Raw genomic sequence first — 20,532 nt, forward strand, 5'->3', positions numbered from 1 at the left:
AGTATTTTACACCACAAAGACGTCTTTTCAAGCGAAAAGGGACATCTAAACACCTCCGGGGGAGGGGCTAAATAAAGTTCCAAGATGGTATAGAACGCAAAGGTCATAAAAAACCAAGGAAATGAACCAGAGTCTTTTACATTATTCGATATGTGCTTTCCTAAGTGATCGATGTCTTTCTAAAGCTTTCTATACCTTTTCCAGGGATATTTGAGCCTAAACAAATCTGGCTGGCTATGGCCGTTAAGCTCTTGAGAGTTGAGAGTGTCCAGGAGGATCTGAAAACACAGTGTATCCCTTAAGGACTTGTTATTTTGGTGAAGAGTAATAGTTCACCATTTTCCTTAAATGATTTTTTTCCAGTAAAATGGAACACTGAAACAAATCAGTTGAAGGAAAGAAGTAAGGGGCAAACAGTGCTGGCTCATAAATAAATAAATAAATTATCGCCTTTTAACAAATAAATTTATAAAATTTATTTCATACAATTTACAAGTTTCTCAGGTCGTATTGCAATACACATAGGCATCTTATCTACAATAATTTATTACAAGTAATGTACTCGGTACATCGTTTATATTTATTATTGCTTATATTTGAACTGCAACTAAGGCACATACTCTAAAAATACAAAATCAAAAATAATTTCAAAAAAAGGACGCAAAAATTTATGACCTTTTGCAACAGTTTTTGGGACTAGCGAGATTTATCAATACTGAAATAAATTATTTCCTCAAATATTTATATCACTATTACTAGTAGTTTTCGCAAAGTCAAACTTAATGTAGGTATAAAACGTTTTTTATAAGCTACAAAAAAAAAGAATTTAACAGAATGTTACAATAGTTATTTATCACATAATAAAATCAGTATGAATGTACATCTTATAAAAGATGCAGAATAGTAAGAAATAACAAGGAAAAATCAAAGTTAAAAACACATTAGTAACTTTTAATACATGCCGATAAATACTTCTTTTCTTCCTCCGACAATCCGTTTTTTAGTGTTCTTCTTACTAAAAAGAAAGAGGGAAAATCACTACGTGCGTAAGAGTGCGTGAGACTACAATTACACAAAATGCAAATCATGCAAAAAAAAAACAAGAGCCTAGGTGCAAAAACAAACAAAAAATACATGCGACAGATAAGACAGAACACAAATCAGGCACAATTTCATTCGAACCTACCAACTGACGACCGCAGATCACGGGGAATCTCGGCTGCCGAATGGATTATTTTCCCTCGTTCGTGAACGCTTTACTAAAGAATTACTTTGTTAGAGAAATGTTGCCTCGTAACAATTTATCTAGGAAATATTCACTACAGGCTTTTAATGTTTTTATGTATGCCATCAAGAACACACCACTTTTGTTTTAAATCCTTACATTTAGGCGCATGTAGAGTGCTTTACGGACTACAGCTGGAACCATGTAAGACCCAGCTGACTTCGAACCAATATGATTTCGCAGATTTTAGATTATAAGATAAAATATTGGTGGGAAAATTACACTACTAAATTCGATAAATGTAATAAAATGAAATTTGTATTATTACAACTTCTTAAAAACCAACTTTTCTAACCTTATCAAAAGTTGAGGTTACTAAAGATATAGGATACGCATCTTTTCATTTTAAACAAAATAATGAATGACTATGATTGCAGGTATGAGCCCCAAAAGTGTATACTTACAAGATTTCCTATCAGCATGCCTAGTTCGTTTTCGCTCTCGCGGAGCTGTCCTCGAAGGTCCTTTGGTTGCAGTCTTCACTAAACTTTCTAATATTTCATCATCCGCGTCTGTTAAATTGCCATTGCCCTGACTAAGAAACGAGCGATTTGTGTCACGACTCCGTCTTCGCCACGTGAATGTGCCTTGCAAGTTTTCCGCATCAGACATATCACTACCCAGCAGCTGGCGAAGTTCCGCATCGGCCCGATCTTCGCTTGTACGAAATTTTCCAATCTATTAACCAAGATTAAAATCGTCTTAATAATCTGCGAGACTTACTTCAGTAATCATCTTCCCTCTAGTCTTATTGCGCTCTCTATGGTTAGCTTTTTTCTCTAATTGTTGTAGCACCCTTTCCCTGGTCGTGCGATATTCTAACGCAAATTCGGATACTACACGACAGAATTCGTTCGGTTTAGTGTCGGGTATTTGATGTAGCGGAATACCCAACCAAAGTAGGAAGCGATGAAACCTACAAGCAACTAAAGCACACTGTTCCGCCCCAAACACACTATTTACCTGTTTATTACACGTCTGTGAACAATACCTAATAAAATTATACGCTCGGCGCAATCTGTTAAGAAGTCGGGCATTTTTGTTTTCATAGTTGACGCGTCGTGCTTTGCTATCAGTTTCAAGTGATCCCATGACGCTTTACAATCCGCTTCTAACCTCTGTATATTTAGGGCGAGTTCATCGAAGTCCACTTTGGACGCTCGAGTAATGGGACCGATCTGAAATTTTGTATTAATGCAACAATCGAATAATAATTATCAAAAATCCAAACAATGTATAATGAAATGCTTACTTCAGAATACAGATCGGAAGCGTCGGGAAACTTCTCCATGACGATGTGACACAAATGGTGCAAGAGTGAATGTTTATGCACAGTATCTTTCACCTCAGGGACTTTCGCAAGGTACTCGATTTGAAATCCTTTCACTTCGGCGCCGTTCAAAAAAATACCGATTGAAAGAAGTGTACCGAGTATCCCTCGAAATGTGTTGTTGACCTTTAAAACCTCAAATCCTTGCTTCAGATCCATCAGCGGTTCGGCGATCTCCCTCTCCGAGCTTTCGAAGTCCAATTTGAACGCCCACAAATTCAATCGCGCGGGTAACTCGGAAATCGAAGATAGAGTTAACAGGAACTGTTCGGCGCTACCCAGCGGCAACTCCTGGTTGGGGTTGGAAGCTTGCGCCTCTTGAATTTTCGTTATTTCTTCTTCGGTGGGCAGCATCGTTAGGAGTTTTTCGATTCCCTCGCGATTCATCACAGTCGAGTCCATTTTGAGAATGGCGGTCCTTATGGATCTGGGCGGTGGCAATTTTGTCATGCCTATGTTGATGGCGTTCGACCGTTTCGGGTCCAGAACGATGATCTCTTTGTTCTTATTTAATTCTTGTTGTTTCTACAGATGAAAAAGTTAAATGTTAGCCGACTAGAAAATTTAGCCTTGTATGATATAGTGCAGTTGTTCGCTACGCTACCGGCATGCTCTACAAAATGCAATACATACTGAGAAAGTGTACATTTAGATGTAGATAGTAGAATGGTGGAAACTGTATTAACGCTGCTAAAAGCTAAGAGTATAGATGCCTACAAGAAAGTGGGTTATTAGACGTAAATTTATACAATTGTGTTCTGCTGTAGCTATGGTTTCGCAATTGCCAATATTGTTAGTGGTCGTTTCGCTATCATACACAATAATTACATATATGGGCTTTGACCACAAGAAATGGTCCAAAACAAGCCTAATATGTGGAAAAGGACCCGTGTGAAGTTAGCAATAAACAGTTTCAGACACTAATTGTAACAAACAGTGATTGAAATTGTAGTGGGACAATAGAAGGAAATGGAAAAGTGAAGAAAGTTGGTCTTAGTAGGTGTGTGTATCCCAATAATCAAACAATGTGTCTGCTGAAAGTTTATTCTCATTGAGATTTTGTGAAAATTTGCAGACATTTTCTAATAGAATTAAAACTGACCCCCACACCTGACGCAGGAATCTTAATAAGTTCGTAAGCGAATATTAAATTAGGACATTGGATAAATAGGAAACTACGGAGCTCTATTACTCTTTTAACTTACATAAATATTAAACCTTTGTCAATTAACTATTGCTATTGGATTTTGTTTAAAAGCTACCAAAATAACAATATTAAATCATTATATACCAACTGATAAATGAAGACGATAAAACTTGTACACACAAGGTTCATTTTTTGGGAAAAAATTTTCAAAGGGCAATTTTTTTAAGTATTCGCAGATTCTTACAATTGTCCGTCCGAAATTATCAGTTTTAGAGATCACTCTGTAGATAAACACCCTGTATCTAGACGCGTTTTAAGTTGGGCGCTGCAATACGAAGATTTCCGCAGCTACAGGTAATTGGTTTAATTTCTAGAGTTGTATTTCAGCCGCCGCTACCGTAAATAAAGCTGCAGTTAATCCGCCGTTTGCAACCGTTCCCGTAGGAATATTTAAATTGTTTTTACAGCCGCCGAAAGCTGTCTTGCCAGGGAAGAAAAGAGAATCAAACTGATTAAGTTTTAGATCATTTCCATAAATTCATTTTTGCAACCGTACCATATATAGTTCCTTTGCTTTTGCCGTGAAGTAATGTTGCATTATTACCGTTTCATTTTGTTTTGACGTTGAGTTTATCGCACAACCTTTACAGCTTTTCATCTTTTGCATCTTCAGCAGTTTAGCACCTTAGTTTTCTTTTGGTCGTACCGTTTAATTTTCAAGGTGAGGGTTTGCTTCTTGCTCCGTTAATTTTAAAGGACGAATATTGTGATGATTTCCTGCATGTAACCACCCGTAGGAAGGAATTAAGTTGTGCTTTGTTGTTTTTTCGTCCAATTCCTGGAGTTGCGAGTGTTATCTGGGGTAGCCATTCCGCAGCGAGCCTGAATACTTGTCCAAAGACAAGACCACGCCCCTTCGTGGCGTTCGAGACCGTACCGAATATCCAGTCGATTGCACTGCTTCCGTGGTCAATAATTTTTTTATATTTATTTACTAGTGATTTATAATGATTTTGCTTTTGTTCTTTGAATTAAATTTGAAGTTAGTTACACTAATTACCGTTTTATTTTCAAGACACTGTTTTGTTTGGACTACTAAAGTCAGTCTCACCACATCGTAGTTACTGCTAACTTCACATAGAATATTCGAAATTATTTCTGGCTAGATATTGCTAACTTTTATATAAGTAAAAAAGTGAATGTGGCTAGCTCAGATACCACCTGCACATCTGCGTATGCGCGATTCTGCCCTTTTATATCTAAGAGTAAGTGTACCAAACTTGGTTCCAATTCGTTCAGCCGTTTAGCGGGAAATGAGAGTACAGACGGACTGACAGACCACAATCATCGAGATTTTGTTTGATTCGAATTCCTGGTGCTTGAAAACGTGTACTTCCATAAAAAAAGTGGGGGGTCATTTTTTACCCCAATGCAATAGCTCCCTTACTAACATTGGGTTGGTAAAAACATTTGACACACCTCTACATCTTTTAAAACACTTTTTTGTACAACATGATGCATACCCACTGCCGCACATGCCTTCAACATTAGATCAATTACATAACGTCAGTGCAGAAACTATGTAGACTCAACTAACTATAGCTTGGCAATAACATAAAGCGCAGCCCTTACAAACGTACAGGTGGTAAAAACGTTTTAGACATCTCTACATCTTTCAACAAACTTTTCGTACAACATGACGCATACCCACTGCCGCACATGCCTTCGATATTAGATCAATAACGTCGCTGCAGAAACTATGCAGACTCAAGTAGCAATAATATAAAGCGCAGTATTTGATGCAATTTAGAAAATCTACATAAGAGTTACCTATTCCTATCATATTTATTGGTAACATTACATGGAATACTCCATATCTGCAGAATACTGGTTGCTAAAGTAAAAGACGTCTGACAGATCTCTACATTTTACAAAAAACATTTTGCAGGACATGACGCATGCCCGCATACTGATTTTGTATTTTTCAAATCTGTCGAAGGATACAAATTTCCAAAATTAGTCTGCATATCTTTGACCGTACAACTTAAGAATGATACTAATAATACTGGCATTTGTGAATTGCTAAAGTTTTTTTTTGCAGTAAAAGTGTGTTTAAGTTTAGTACGTTTTTAAAATGAACTAAACTGGCAGTTCAAAAAGCAAAATCAGCAACTGCACATGCTTAAAAAAATAGTGCGTCCCCCTCTAATGGTGTTTAATTTATTAGTGTAGACGAATGACCATAATAAAAAATTGGCATCATCTCCATTAATAAAGAAAGTGTGTAAAATGGTTGGGACAAAGGTTTTGAATTTTTGATACAATACAATATCTAACAGTACAGCAAAAAATGCTTCTTTTCAGAAGTTTTTACATAAATTGTAACTGGAAGTAAACTAAGTATCTTTAGGACAACAGTAAAAAATCCCCGAAAGCTAGAAAACTACATAAAAACATTCAATACTACAACATACAAAAGACACAGGTAACAATGTAGGAAGAATCATGAAAATGTAGTCGTGCAAGCCCACCACCTAGAAAATAACAGACTCACCTCCTGGATACAGTACATGCCATTGTGTGGATCACCAAAGAAAAATGGAAAAAAATCAATAATTTAAATTAGTTAAGCCACTTCAAAAACACATAAAACAGTTCTACAATAGATTTAGAATACCTTCCACCTGACAACAGTTGTACAACAAAAAGACGTTACATAGAATATTTACAATAATTCTAATTGGTCGCGTCAAAGTGCCCAAAGTTAATTAAACCGTGTAAAAGACGAGAAAAGAAATTCTGTCAGTTTGCTTAAGTTAATTATAAATTTAATTTGCAAATATCATTTATGGTAATATACTTTTGTGATTTTTGTTGTTTAATGCAATAAATGATTAATAATGATATATCTTTATTTGAAACTAAAAAATCTGTTTGGGTCAAAATAATGTAAAATGTTCCTCCATATACCTACCTAATTTAAATGAATAAATAAATACATCAGTGTTTTCCTGCATTTGACAAACTGAAATCTAATGGACAAGGTCAATCAGAGTAATTAGACATAGTAAATATTAGTAAATATCGCACGCCACTTGAACTACAAAACTTTCCTTAATGCATTGTACAGTGGAACATTCAACTTATAAACGTTGGGAGTCTAGAGGGCGCGCGCGTGATAACCAAGTATAAGCGTTCTTCCTAAGTTTAATTTCCCTAACAAAATTAGGCACTCTGTATTCTTACTTGATAAGGAGAACAAGTTGGAAGGCTCAGATTTTAATAGCTAAGCTGTTAAGAAGAGAAAAAAAAACATTACCTTCGTGATCAAATCTTTTGCTCGAGATTCAAACAAGTGCTCCAACTTTTGAGTATCAACAGGCACAGGACTCAGTTCGTCCCATATTAATCCAGTCTTCAATTTCATCGTAGTAACGGGGTCGTCCCGCACTTCCTTCCAGAACAACTTAACGGTTTTCTTATTTTTCTTAATCGTCTGTTTGTTATCGGCGGGTTTCGCGATCCTTTGCACCCCGAAAACCGGAGGACTCGGAACGGGGGGAGTGGATCTATTGGGAGGAAGAGGTGGAGGTGCCAGCATAGTGCCGATTAGCGGCGGAGGTGGTGGTGGCACGCCGTTTGAAGCGGCTGCCGGTGCCAAGACGTCGACCTCGTCGTCCGTATGCAAATCCGTAAAATCCATATCACATAAATGTAGGGGCCTGTTTAGGAGATTCGCGAGCTCCTCCCACCGCAGCTCGTTTTCCGACTTTTTCACCTCGATCTTTGGCAAGCTTTCGGCCGTAGGACTTTTAAGGACGTCGATTTTCGACTTTGATTTCGCTAATCCCTCTTTGGCCTTTGAGATCAATCCCGACATGTCTCCGATCCGATTAATTTTGTTCTCGTCAAAATTATTGTTTATGATGGTTTGATTGGCTAATTTCTGCGTTAGGTCTTTAACTGTGTTCTCCCGTTTTAACTGCAGTATCATCTTTCGTTCGTTTTCATTCGCGTCGTCGTTCTCTTGGTTTTCTTCCTCGTTATTCTTGTTGGAGTACATCATTGACAAGATCCAAGGTTGTTTAGTGAGGCTATTTTCTTCGGAGTCTAACTTGTTTACCGCATTTCTCAGTGGCGTTATGTCTTTTCGGCTTGATGTTCTGTTCAACATCTTTCCATTCGGTATTTTGGACTGTTGCATATGGTTTCCTAAAAGAAATTAACTGTTCAGTACAGGTTTGAGACGTAGACAATACCCATTTACCAAAATATAAAAGTGCTATCTATTATTTTGTGCTAACCATGTGGGATTTATTGCTCCTAATTAACATTATTGTGTTAAACAAACTGCACACCTATTTTCATTAGCATATAATTTTTTGCTAATTTTGTGCTATTAATTGCAAAAGGTTGCTATCGGTAACCGGGGTCAATATAATAACAGCTCCATTAATTACTCATATGCATCACATCTTTTACACCTATCTCTACCTCAGCACACAACTTTGCCTCCATTTAAGGCACTCTCTATTATACCTAACAAGATAGTAATGCCATTGAATAAGCACAATGCTAAAATGTATCGAATTTGTAACACCCTGTAGGTACAGTGTGTCCTATTTTGCTTAAGACTGCAGTTGTTTTTAAAGATAGAGAGCCTTGCGATTTTCTTGACCCTGTGTCACTTTTTTATGAAACCTTTAATACCACCCACAGAATCAATCTAGCTATATTTGTTTCTGAGGTACAGGGTGAAAACGAAAAGTTTGACTTTTTGAGATGCTATGGTATCTTACAACCCATGTAAGATAGAAAAAGGATAAAAACTGCCCATTTTGGATAATTTTACGTAGAAACCAGTAAAAATCATGTTTGTATCACAGTTTTTGAGATTTGATCCAATGTTGGTATTTTTAAATGCAACACTCTGTCAATCTTAACGTCAATTGTTTTTCATTCTTTTTCCTGAGTTGATGTATCACAACATATGTTTTTTTCTACTTAATTTTAGCCATAAAAACCTTTATTTTTTCTACTGTTTTAAAATAGCAGGTCATGGATTCATGTAGATTTTGTTTTGTTTATTGTATCCGTGGTAATTAAGGCTGCTGATACCAATCAATAAAGTGACAGTAGAAACATGTCACTTCAAAATTTTGAAAAATATTATCCATATTTATATAAAAAAAAATAAATTGTGATGCGTCAATATAATCAGGAAAAGAATTGATATATACGGGGTGTTGCATTTAATTAATACCAACTTTGTATCAAATCTCAGAAACTGTGGTCCACAATTTTTTTACTACGCCACTGGTAAAATATCTAAAATACGCAGTGTTTACCTTTTTTCTATCTTAAATAAGTAGGAAGATATGGTAACACCTCAAAAAGTCAAAATTTTCGTGCTCACCCTGTATCTCAGAAACAAAATGGCTACATTCATTCTGTTTGGAACTGATTTCCTTTTAGAAGAAGTTCCACTTTAGTGGAATGCGTGGATATTTTGATTATAAATATAGATAGCCTGCATTCGTTGTGGGACACCATGTAGTATACACTGATACATCAGAGACACGAATTGACTTAACAGTTATATGGAGTTTAGGTGAACTTTAACCATTAGCTAGGGTTTATAACTTGGACCAGGTCATTTGTGTATTGTCTCAAATTAAACCCATGTCTACATAATGTACAGAATGGATGTATTTCTTGTTCTCGTTCATCCAATTGCGATAAATCTTGGGAGAATGGTTGTACCTCCCGTCCCACGGGAACGAGAACAGGAAAAAATTGGATTTTATGTTTGACAGTCGCACAGATACTAGATATTTAGAATTTTGGATACCACAAACAGCTTCTTTAAAAGTATGTTGAGTGAGCCACCCAGTAGTTAAAGATTTAAGTTTTGTTAACGTAATTTCGATTTAAGCATTGCAAATAGCAGTCGGGACATCCTGTACGTAAAATATTTCAATTTCTTTGAGAATGACCTGAGGATATCCTTCAAATAGACGCAGAATTGTTAAATTGTTAGAGTCATTTAATAGTAATTTCGACATAAGGTAAAAGTATCTGTGAGATTTTTTTTTTTGTAAAAAAACGTTATCGGACAAATTAATTGACCTTGTTTACTAACAACGCCACGTGAAAGATAACGAATGCGGGTGTTTATCAATACGGGCGACGAAGCGGTGTTTCGTGAATCGCCGGGGAACAACGAAATGGAACTGATGGATGGAGGTGGCTTGATCTTTAACAAACCCAATCAACCATAACAATTATTAGTTAACCTCATCCAATAAGTTATTGGATTATGCAAAGTTATGTGTTAAAAGCTGTCGGTCATCACGATATGTCTTAGAATAAATTCTTATAATTTCTTGTTATTATGCAGGTGCAAAATTTCATTTCAATGGTGCCCAATAGCGCATATTTAGCGCCTTAATTTTGTACAGGTAAATGTCATTTCTTGGAAATTCGCGGATTTTTGAATCTTATCAACCAAATCTAATTCTAATTTTTTACTGATTCTAACGGCGCAAAGTAGGGGTCAATGTGTGCATATTTTATTTTTAATTTTGCCTTTATTCTTGAGTGGGCGGGGTTTCAGTCAAAACTGTTCTACCAATCCAACCCACTATACATTTACAAATTTCCATGCCCGAACCCAGATTCGAACCAGGGACCCTCAGTACCGCAGTCCAGCTTCAACAAAACTGCACCACATGGGCTGGCGTTTCCCACATAAAAAACATCATTTATGCAAAAATACGCGGCTACGTGTAGTTGGTAGGATTAGTTTGATCTGTGCAATATCTTCTTTTCTTTAGAGGCGCAAATTTTCATTTCATGGGTGCCAAATGGCTCATATTTAGTGCCTTATTTTTGTTTAAGCAAATGCCACTTCTTAAAACTCGGCGATTACTTATTTTCTGCTGGGTAGAAATTATTAATTCTAACGGCGCAAAACGGAGCCCATTAGCGCATATTTTCTACTAGAGAAAAAATCATCTCAAAAATAACGGCGCGTAATACACGCCCAAATAAATTAAATTAATTAATTAATTAAATCTGACTAATCACAATTGACCCGGATAGATGTATTCCTAAGCAATAAATAGCACAACATTAAACATTTTCAAAAATTTGCTGGATTACTGCTTAGTGAAGTTGGCTGTACGTATTTGCTTATTTAAATATCTTAAGAAATTGAGTAGCACAGCAATAGCTGTAACCCTTTTCCATTTTGTTGAATGGGTAGTTCATGAAATGCAAATTTCAACTATAAGTGAATTTCTTACCGTTAACAACGTCGGTGTTGTTCTCGTTAGGACCCGATTCTCGAAAAAGAGCCGCGCTTTCCTGCTGCTCCCTCATAAAGCTGCGCTGCCTCTCTGCACGCTCTCGTCTCCGTCGCAAAGCAGGAGTAACGCCAGCTTCACTCGCTAAGCAATGCGAAAATTGTTAAGAAAGCGAACTCGCACGCATTAGTTCGGCGATAAAAATCTGTAGAAACTCACCTTTATTATTTTCCTTGTAGCTGCCGTTGATGTGATGGTCGTTTAGGCCTGTTGACGATTGCGAGCTTGAGGATTCGTCGTCTCCTTCCATGTTGGCTTGAAGCAGTAAACTTCGCCTTACATTCATGCACGAATGTAATGGAGCCGTTCCGGTGGAGTGTCGGCGACTTTTTCGACGTTCTTGCGAACCGGCTACCGATTTTCTACTCTTCAATGTTTTCCTAACGCTTTCATCCAAATTTCTCAGCGGTATACCCTTTTCTTCCGCATCTTCATATTGCAGTACAGCTTCGTATATTTGAAATTGTTGCAAAAGATCAAGATCGGTGCCCGGCTTTGACATGTATCGCTGGATAATACTTTCGATACCTTGCTCTTCTAACGCGTCCGTCTGGTCATAGTACGTATCCTGATCTGGTATACCATTAAAGCACTTATTTATTAGCGTCATTGCGTAGATTAACAACTCGGTGTCGGCAGAATCGAAATCTTTGAGAAGTTTCATGATGTTATACCAAGGCGAGAAACCTTGCGAACAATCGGCATTTTGCACCGCCCTTATCAGTAGTAGACAATTTGAGTCGACATACTCGACGAATACCAGTAGCAATTTTAGCGCCGTTTTGACGACCAAACGGAATTTCGACGAAATCAAACTGTAGAGCCACTGGACGGTTTCATTATGTTGTATAACACCGTTCATGCCATCGACGTAGAGCATCACTTGACCCAGCGCTCTTAGGATGTAATTTTGATAATTCTGGTCCGCTTCGGATCCTACTTTGATTAAACATGCCAACCCATCGTTCTGTACAAATTCGTGCACCAAATCCTTGTCCTCTTGAAATATTTGCTTGAGGGTAAATAGCGCTCTCCGAAGTTCTCGTCCTTCCGAATTTAATAGTTTCTCTGAAAGTAAATGAGAAATGTAGCGATGGTGTTAATTAACGATAAAAATTGTGCATAAATTGATTGATCAATTTGTAACGTATTAGAAACCAGTTTGAACGATTTTCTACCAGAAACCAGTTTGGGCGAATCTAGAACTGCAAAGTGCTAAACAAATTTTTATGTTCCGATTGCCCACGATTTGTTTTATACGTATAAAGGCTATCGAGCATTTATGCTTAACATATTAGAGAACACGACAGTGAAATAAATTCAGCGTTGACATTCTGCCAGGCATTTTTGAACTGTTTGGCCACCTACAAATAGGCACTTAAACAAGTTGAAAATGTACATAAACATAAACATGTAATGAAAGTGGAAGAATAGACTTTGGCGTACTAGACCATACTAATGCACAATGGAAAATATGTTGCTCTTTCTAATCATGCGACTTCTTCAGCGTGTTACTATGAGGTAGGCTATGGAATAGCCTCCAGAATAGCTATAGTTATATACGAGGTTATATACTAAAATGTTTTCCACGTTATTATCAGAGTTACATAAAAAGTCAACATATAAAAATTAAAGATAATTTAGCCCTGAATAATATAATATGGTCTACTTTAATTTAATATTGGTAATCCATTATTATGAAATAAACTTGAACACCTTTTTATATTACATTTTTGGGAAAACGAAGGGTATCAAATCTTTCCCCATTTACCTAATTCTTATATCATATTTTCCCCCCAGTGTGTATGATGATTCGATTATTTTTCCCAAAGACTTGCTATGAGAGTGCTAGGGGTAATAGAGAAAGAATATCAAGTCTTCTGTCTATTTCCCAGCGTGCTCTGCTGTCGGCGTATGTATTCACCCCCCCCCCCCCGATGCTAAAATCTCCCACACAAGTGCTAAGCATTCACAACTCGTATGAAGTACTAGCAACTAAACTTTTTTTGGGGAAGAACGTAGTAGCGGGGGGTCTGGGAGGTATGGAATAGGAAGTATTTTAAAAAATCACAACAGTTTTCTTAAGAATTTTACAAGAAGGTATTTTATTTTATTTTTGCCTTTATATTTGAGTGGGCGGGGTTTCAGCCAATGTTGCTTTACCAACCCAACCCACTATACATTTATAAATATCCATGCCCGATCCCGGATTCGAACCAGGGACCCTTAGCACCACAGTTCAGCTTTAACTGAACTGCGAAGCCTTAGATATTCAGACAAGCTTTCAAACAAGCTCAAAATCCTTTCTAGGAATCCTTTCCTCGGAACTCTCAGAAACCTTTTGTATTTAGAAATACTTTTAAAAATCTCAAAAGCCTTCGTAGGAATATTACTGGAGAGTATCCACAAGAGTTTGAAATCACCCCAGGAGCGCTTTTTTGTTTCGTAAAATATCTTTCCTTGCTTATAACCCCCTCTCTATGTATTATTAAATTAATTGTAATTGCACATCCTTAGTATGATTGAATATGCATTTTTATGTGATGGTTTTGTCCGTCCGTCTGCTCCTCGTTAAACTCGTTGTCAAGACTTCACCAATCAATTTCTACGAGTTTAAGGATCAGTGGTATTGAATATAAGCCAGATTAAAGTAATGATTTCGTAAGCGAGCTGACCGTCCAAAAATGCCGCTACTGAAATTGGTATGCGATTTTTCGTACCGTGTTATGTTCACGTTTCCACACCAGGAATTTTCTTAGGAATCCTTTGGGACTCTCAGAAACCTTAAGTTTAGAAATTTTTTTATCTGACACACTTTCCTAGGAATTTGACTACAGACTATAAAGGTCTGAAATGAGTTATTTTTTGGCGTAGCGCAGTTCAATTGAAACTGGACTGTGGTGCTAAGTGTCCATGGTTCGAATCCGGGTTCGGGCATGGATATTTGTAAATGTATAGTGGGTTGGGTTGGTAGAGCAGCCTTGGCTGAAACCCCGCCCACTCAAAAATAAAGGCAAATAAAATAGTAAAAAAAATTATTTTTATGAAATACCTTCCCCTACTTAGGAGCACTCAACCTCCTCACAATATAGAAATAAATTGACGCGCGTTGCACACTTTTAATATGATTAAATATGCATTTTTGGGTTCACAACGTCAACGTTCACACATCAGGAATCTTCTAAATCTTTTAAGATATTCGGGAGCCTCAGATACGTAAAAAATGTGAAATGTCTTTAAAAATCCCAAAATCCTTCCCCCCCCCCCCCCTTCAAATGTCTAGTTAAATTGACAGTAGTACCTCTCCGGTATATGACTGAAGGTTCACAACGTTTCTGTTGTCGCTGTTGATATCCGGCTCGAAGGATAAAAAAATATGTTGTTCGCGTCGTGCCATTAAACTCGTTGCGCGTGCTTTAAAGACTTAATTATACACTTGTATGTTAATATACTATTTGGGCGGGGTTTACATATATTAGTGTATTATCCTGCAAGGATTATTTATAGGTAAAGGTCCTACCTAACAATATTTTATCGTGCCATAAAATTATTCGGAAGTTTACGTTTAACACAAAACAAACATTGATAAATTCTTGTTTTGAAAAGTAGAGGAATGCTTTAAATCTCACCAGAAATCCTTTTTCTTTAATACCTTTTCAAAATAATATCCGGATTAGCGGGTAAACCGTGTAACCAATGCCCAGATAATCGAGTCACTATTGTAATAATAGCCATTTACTTATTAATAACAATATTAAGCATTGAATTAGGGCCCCCCGGGAAATTTCCCGGTATCCCTCCTGTCCAGTCCGGCCCTGGAGGACTACATTACCCTAAGACAAGGTCAGCGATCTTGGTAATTGCGGCTCCTTTATGAGACATGGACCAACTCCAAACAATTGGAAAAAAAATGCAACACGTCCGAAATAAAAGTAAATAGGCCCCTGTTCATTCAAGAAACGGTCACAATCTTAGCCAAGTCAAAGATTTAGATTAATATGTTCGTTCCCGCAATTTTGTTAAACAGTCTAAAGGTGTTTAAGAAAGCGGGCTGCAATTTCATTTACATGGATACTTTCGAAATCTTGCTAGAACTGATGAGAGTCCTCAATCATCGCCTAAGCGAGTTGAGACTTTTTTTTAAATAAACTTTTTCGAGAATATTCGTACAAGCCTCCTTAAAAATACTTTGTTGAGATATTCTCAAGAATTTTTTCAAATCACAGGAGTAGAACTTGACACAGAAATCTTGTTTTATTTGTCCTATGAATGATTTACGAAAGTCTGTGCACAAGTAAAAAAAATCTCTTTGAAATTTAAAAAATCTTTCTAGATATTGTCCTGAGAATTTCTGGTAAAGTCATGAAGTTAGCAATAATACCACTTTGGTATACAAGACTCTTTGATTAAACACCTGTTAATTCTAATAAAATGTATAATATAAAATGAGATACCATAACCAAATCTCATCTCATAGGTCATGAGAAACGATTTTTTTTAGTTAAACTGGTTGTACAAGGTGTCCCATTTTCGGCACTTGCGCTATCAAAAAAGTAAAATAAGACATATGTGCTCTTTAAATTAAAAAATTCAGAAACCTCTTGGAAATTGTTTTGTATTTTTTCTATTATTTGAATCATTTGTTAATTTTTTAAAATTTGCTTTTAATTTTTTTGTATCTTTTTTGAATTTTCTTGAATCACTTGAATCTTTTTTTAGTATCATCTCTGGTGTGTTACATGGTTTGAAGAGAGCATTTAGTATGTTACAGAATGGTCTATTTAAAAAATAAGGGTAGGTCCGATAACTTTTTATCCGACCCGTATACTTATTTTGAAAACGGCAGGATTTCTAGGATAGGTTTTTTTGCAATTTTCCCAACAATCTTTGTCATTACAATTTTGAATCCTTTTATTTTATTTGTTTTCAATCTTTTTGAATCTCCTTGAATCACTTGAACCTTTTTTTTAATATCACTCTCACGTTTTATATTTTTGAACAGAGAAATTTATTGCGTTATCTTTTTAGATTAAAACATAGAGTAGTCCACGGTAGTCCATTAAAAAACATAAGGTAGGATAGGTCGGATAAATTTTTTACCTGACCCCTATATTGATTTTGAAATCTGCAAAATTTCTTGGAGAGGTTTTTTCGCAATTTTTCCAAAAATATTTCTTAAGAACATCCTTTTGAAAACTTCTTTGAGTCACACGAACCATATTGGAAAACTTAACTGAAAAACAATTTTTTTAAAGAAATATTCCAGGAATCTTCTTAGAAAAAGTCGTCTTGTTTGTCTATTATTTGAATCTTTTTTTAATTTTTTTTAAATTTGCTTTTAATTTTTTTGTATCTTTTGTATTTTCTTGAATCACTTGAATTTTTTTAGTATCATCTCTGATGTGTTACATGTTTTGAAGAGAGAATTTAATATGTTACAGAATGGTCTATTAAAAAAAAAATAAGGGTAGGTCCGATAACTTTTTTACCCGACCCGTATACTTATTTTGAAAACGGCAGGATTTCTACGATAGGTTTTTTTTCCCAACAATCTCTGTCATTACATATCTGAATCCCTTTTTTTAAATTTTTTTTAATTCGTTTTTAATCTTTTTGAATTTTCTTGTATCACTTCAATCTTTTTTTAATATCACTCTTTTATATTTATGAACAGAGAATTTATTGTGTTATCTTTTTAGATTAAAACATGGAGTAGTCCATTAAAAAAAATAAGGTTAGGTCGGATAACTTTTTTACCTGACCCCTATATTGATTTTGAAAACTGCAAAATTTCTTGGATGGGTTTTCTCGCAATTTTCCCAAAAAACTTTCTTAGGAACTTCCTTTTGAAAACTTCGTTGAGTCACACGAACCATATTGGAAAACTTAACTGAAAAACAATTTTTTAAGAAATATTCCAAGAATCTTCTTAGAAAAAGTCGTCTTGGAAAGCCTTTATTGAGTTTTTAGAAAATAATGATAGAAATATATTAGTCTAGCACTTTCCAAATGATGCCACGGGAGCATTAAAACAAGTTTTATTTTTTCGAAACTTTAAAGGAGTTGAAATTGAATTTCGGTGGGGCAGCCAGGTATCGGGTAGACTGGTTTTATTAGATAGTGGATTTTTCAAATTTTTTTAATCTAAATTTCCTTTGCAGTCATTTTTCCAACAGAATTCAGCGCACTTTGTTTCTGCAAGGCGAAGAAGCCTACCTGTGTTGTTTATAAAGTCGCCCTGATCGGCCCCAGAGCGTGAAATGGGTCTATCCCAATGTCTAATTGTGACTTATGTTTAAACTGTGGGCCAAAATGGGCAAGATCCCGAAAAGGCCTTATTAAAAAAAAAAAAAAAGAACAGAATGCGTCATGGCCCATGGGTCGTTTTAATGGCGCCCTAAAATTTACAGCCGCCAGTTTGGCGCGAGATTAGATCAAGTTCCAAGGAAATGTCATACAATTTTGAATGTGTGGATCGGCTCATTATCGTAAGCTGCAAGTTCTGCATTCGTTTCAGTAAACGTGGATTTGAGCCATATAAATGTCAGGTAGGGTGTGGAGTGATTTTCATTGGTGGCTGGCAGAGATTCATTGGTTGATTTAGGTCTTTATATTAAGTAGGCGATTTTGGAATTAAGGAGGGAGTGCATCAGAAACTAATTGAGAGAAACTAAGATGGGTATTTGCGTCGAAGTGTTGGTAAAGATGAGGCCAAGGAAAAAATTACAAAAGTCCTCGTATGTGCATCGATGAGACTTCAGCGCATTTTTGGCGTGACGGATCAGTATTGCATCAGCAATCAGTATTTTATCAGAAAATTTTAATTATAAAATAAGGTTTATGCAAACATATATTTCTTTATTAATTTTCACGAACTCTAATAATAATTGGACGATGGTATGAACAGTACGACTCGTAAACCGAACAATCAACAGTGTAGTTGACCATTTTGCCAAAAACTCCGTCAATTATTGTTCCGCCATTCGTTGTCACTGTTCGGGGAGAGATGATCACTATATTGAATTTCTCTTGAAGAAATTTCTCTACCCGATTTCCGACAGTTAATGGGAAATTAAAGTCTCCCATAATCAAGACGTCTTCAGTTGCCTCAATGAAATCCCCGATCTCCGATAACGCTGCAATCAACAAGTTGTTGCCTTTACTAGGAACATCAGTGGTTCAAATTTCAAAGAAATATCTCCATAAATAAGAAAGTCAGTCACTGCGCATGCCTACACATAATTTTTACTATTTGCGAAATGTTTGCCTTTACTAGAAGCATCTGTGGTTCCAATTTCAAAGAAATATCTCCATAAATAGCATAGTTGGCATTGCGCAGGGACTGCGCATGCGCACACATAATTTTTAGTATGTGCGCAATGTTTGCCCTTACTAGAAGCATCTGTGGTTAAAATTTCAAAGAAAAATCTCAATAAATAGGAAAGTACGCATTGCGCAGTCACTGCGCATGCCTACACATAATTTTTACTATTTGCGAAATGTTTGCCTTTACTAGAAGCATCTGTGGTTCCAATTTCAAAGAAATATCTCCATAAATAGGAAAGTTGGCATTGCGCAGTCCCATTCCGCAGGGACTGGGCATGCGCACACATAATTTTTAGTATGTGCGCAATGTTTGCCTTTACTAGAAGCATCTGTGGTTAAAATTTCAAAGAAAAATCTCAGTAAATAGGAAAGTTCGCATTGCGCAGTCACTGCGCATGTCTACATAATTTTTACTATGTGTGAAATGTTTGCCTTTACTAGAAGCATCTGTGGTTAAAATTTCAAAGAAATATCTCCATAAATAAGAAAGTTGGCAATGCGCAGTCTGCGCAAAATAGAGAGTGCAATAAAACTGTCTGAAATGGGCAAATATAGACCATAGCAGCTATCAATTAGCGAAAACCCGAAGTCTTTAGGTGTCCCAGGGGCCGAGATCTCGATGGAACGGACGGACGGACGGGCGGACGGACAGACGGAAACACGAGCACATAAGCGTTACCTCAACTTCGTTGTGTTACGCTAAAAACCGCTCAGACCTGGATACGATATTTTTAACCAAAATTATACCACAAACTGTAAAACTCATCACCGTGTTATGATTTTGATTAGTTTTCACCTTGAAGTAGTTATCCTAGATAAGTCATATTAGTGACCGTAGTTAGGCAATGCCAAAAGTATATTTTATAAAAAAGCCATTCCTCTACGTCAATCGGATCGGCTTAAAATCGATATACGCACGGACAAGTTTTCAAGCGGCGTTAGTTATTTCGCAAATTCTAATTAAACGCAACCACTACGGGCTTAATGAATGTCCATTGCGCCAATAACTCGACAAGACGGAGATAATGCAAAAAACCGGACCTCTCTACGATGTCTAGATCAAAAGTTTTTCAATCCGCCCAGCCAGCCAGCCAGCCAGCCAGCCGGGCAAAGTGAAATGATAAGCTCCTTTTTGTTACCAAAAATGCGCTAAAAACGGTTTTGTTAGAGAAAGTTAGAAAAGGGAAAACCGCGCGAATCTGCTTGAAGGCTATAGAGAAAAGATTAATTGATTTGAATTTGAATACACTTCAATATTTTAATTTTGTGTCTTTGTTTGCCATTGAGGTGGCCGAGGGTGAAAAGGATCAGTATTTGAGTTACAGTCAATTTTATTGAAGGAATTGGAACAAGGTAATTTTAATGTGAGCTAGCCGTGGATATAGTTTGGGCGGAAAACTTTCACTTTACCATAGGTAACCATTCTAAATTTGAATAAAACGTTCACAGTGCCTATCCTGAAATGTAACCCTTTTACGGACGTGAAAATCTTAACCGAGGTGTCAGAGGACGTTTCCAGAATTATAAATGAACCAGGCACTATATGTATTTAAAAGGGAACATTTCAGTCGCATTTTTAACATTAATTTGGGGAAGACTTTTTTATGAATCTATTTGACTGTATTATAACGTCTAGCATTTAATGATTAATGATAAAAAAATTATTGATATAGGCTATAACGAGGGCTATAGTTTAAAAGATATTTTCCACAGTGCTATTTTGTCTATGCAGGGTATCCAGTGTTTCTCACGCAAAAAGGACACTTGCGTCTATGTATACTTAGAGGGAAGTTGGAGAAGTTGGAAAATGGATCCCTGTGGAACATGCCCAGAGGGATCTTTTAAAAATCAAAGGTTCTTGAATTTACAAATTGATTGTGTTTACTAATATAATAATCTAGTACAAAATAACTTACCTATAATGCTATGTACACGAACTGAAAGTTGCGTTCGAAGCACAATTGAATTCTTCTTACTGAAACAAATTACAGGATTAAAACCGGCAATTAAAACTTAATTAAAGACTTGAATACCGCGTAATTGTGCAACTCGAGGTAAACACACTCATATTTGCGAC

At 36.4% G+C, this 20,532-nt stretch overlaps 1 protein-coding gene across 3 annotated transcripts in view; it reads right to left on the bottom strand.

The window, feature by feature from the left end:
• Positions 1-465: 465 nt before the first annotated feature.
• The window catches only part of LOC116160997 (FH1/FH2 domain-containing protein 3), a gene marked incomplete at its 5' end in the record, with an annotated part of 61,777 nt that continues 41,710 nt past the window's right edge, over positions 466-20,532 (bottom strand). The window contains 10 exon segments of one of the 3 annotated variants that reach the window (XM_031474165.1): positions 467-1,015; positions 1,187-1,259; positions 1,690-1,963; positions 2,009-2,201; positions 2,249-2,463; positions 2,538-3,140; positions 7,082-7,974; positions 11,070-11,213; positions 11,289-12,197; positions 20,372-20,430. In XM_031474165.1, the coding sequence (XP_031330025.1) occupies positions 1,204-1,259; positions 1,690-1,963; positions 2,009-2,201; positions 2,249-2,463; positions 2,538-3,140; positions 7,082-7,974; positions 11,070-11,213; positions 11,289-12,197; positions 20,372-20,430 (3,346 nt within the window). 3 annotated transcript variants of the gene reach the window in all.

The sequence above is a fragment of the Photinus pyralis genome, unplaced genomic scaffold (genome assembly GCF_008802855.1).
Source record: "Photinus pyralis isolate 1611_PpyrPB1 unplaced genomic scaffold, Ppyr1.3 Ppyr1.4_LG10, whole genome shotgun sequence".
NCBI classification, from domain to species: Eukaryota; Metazoa; Arthropoda; class Insecta; order Coleoptera; family Lampyridae; genus Photinus; species Photinus pyralis.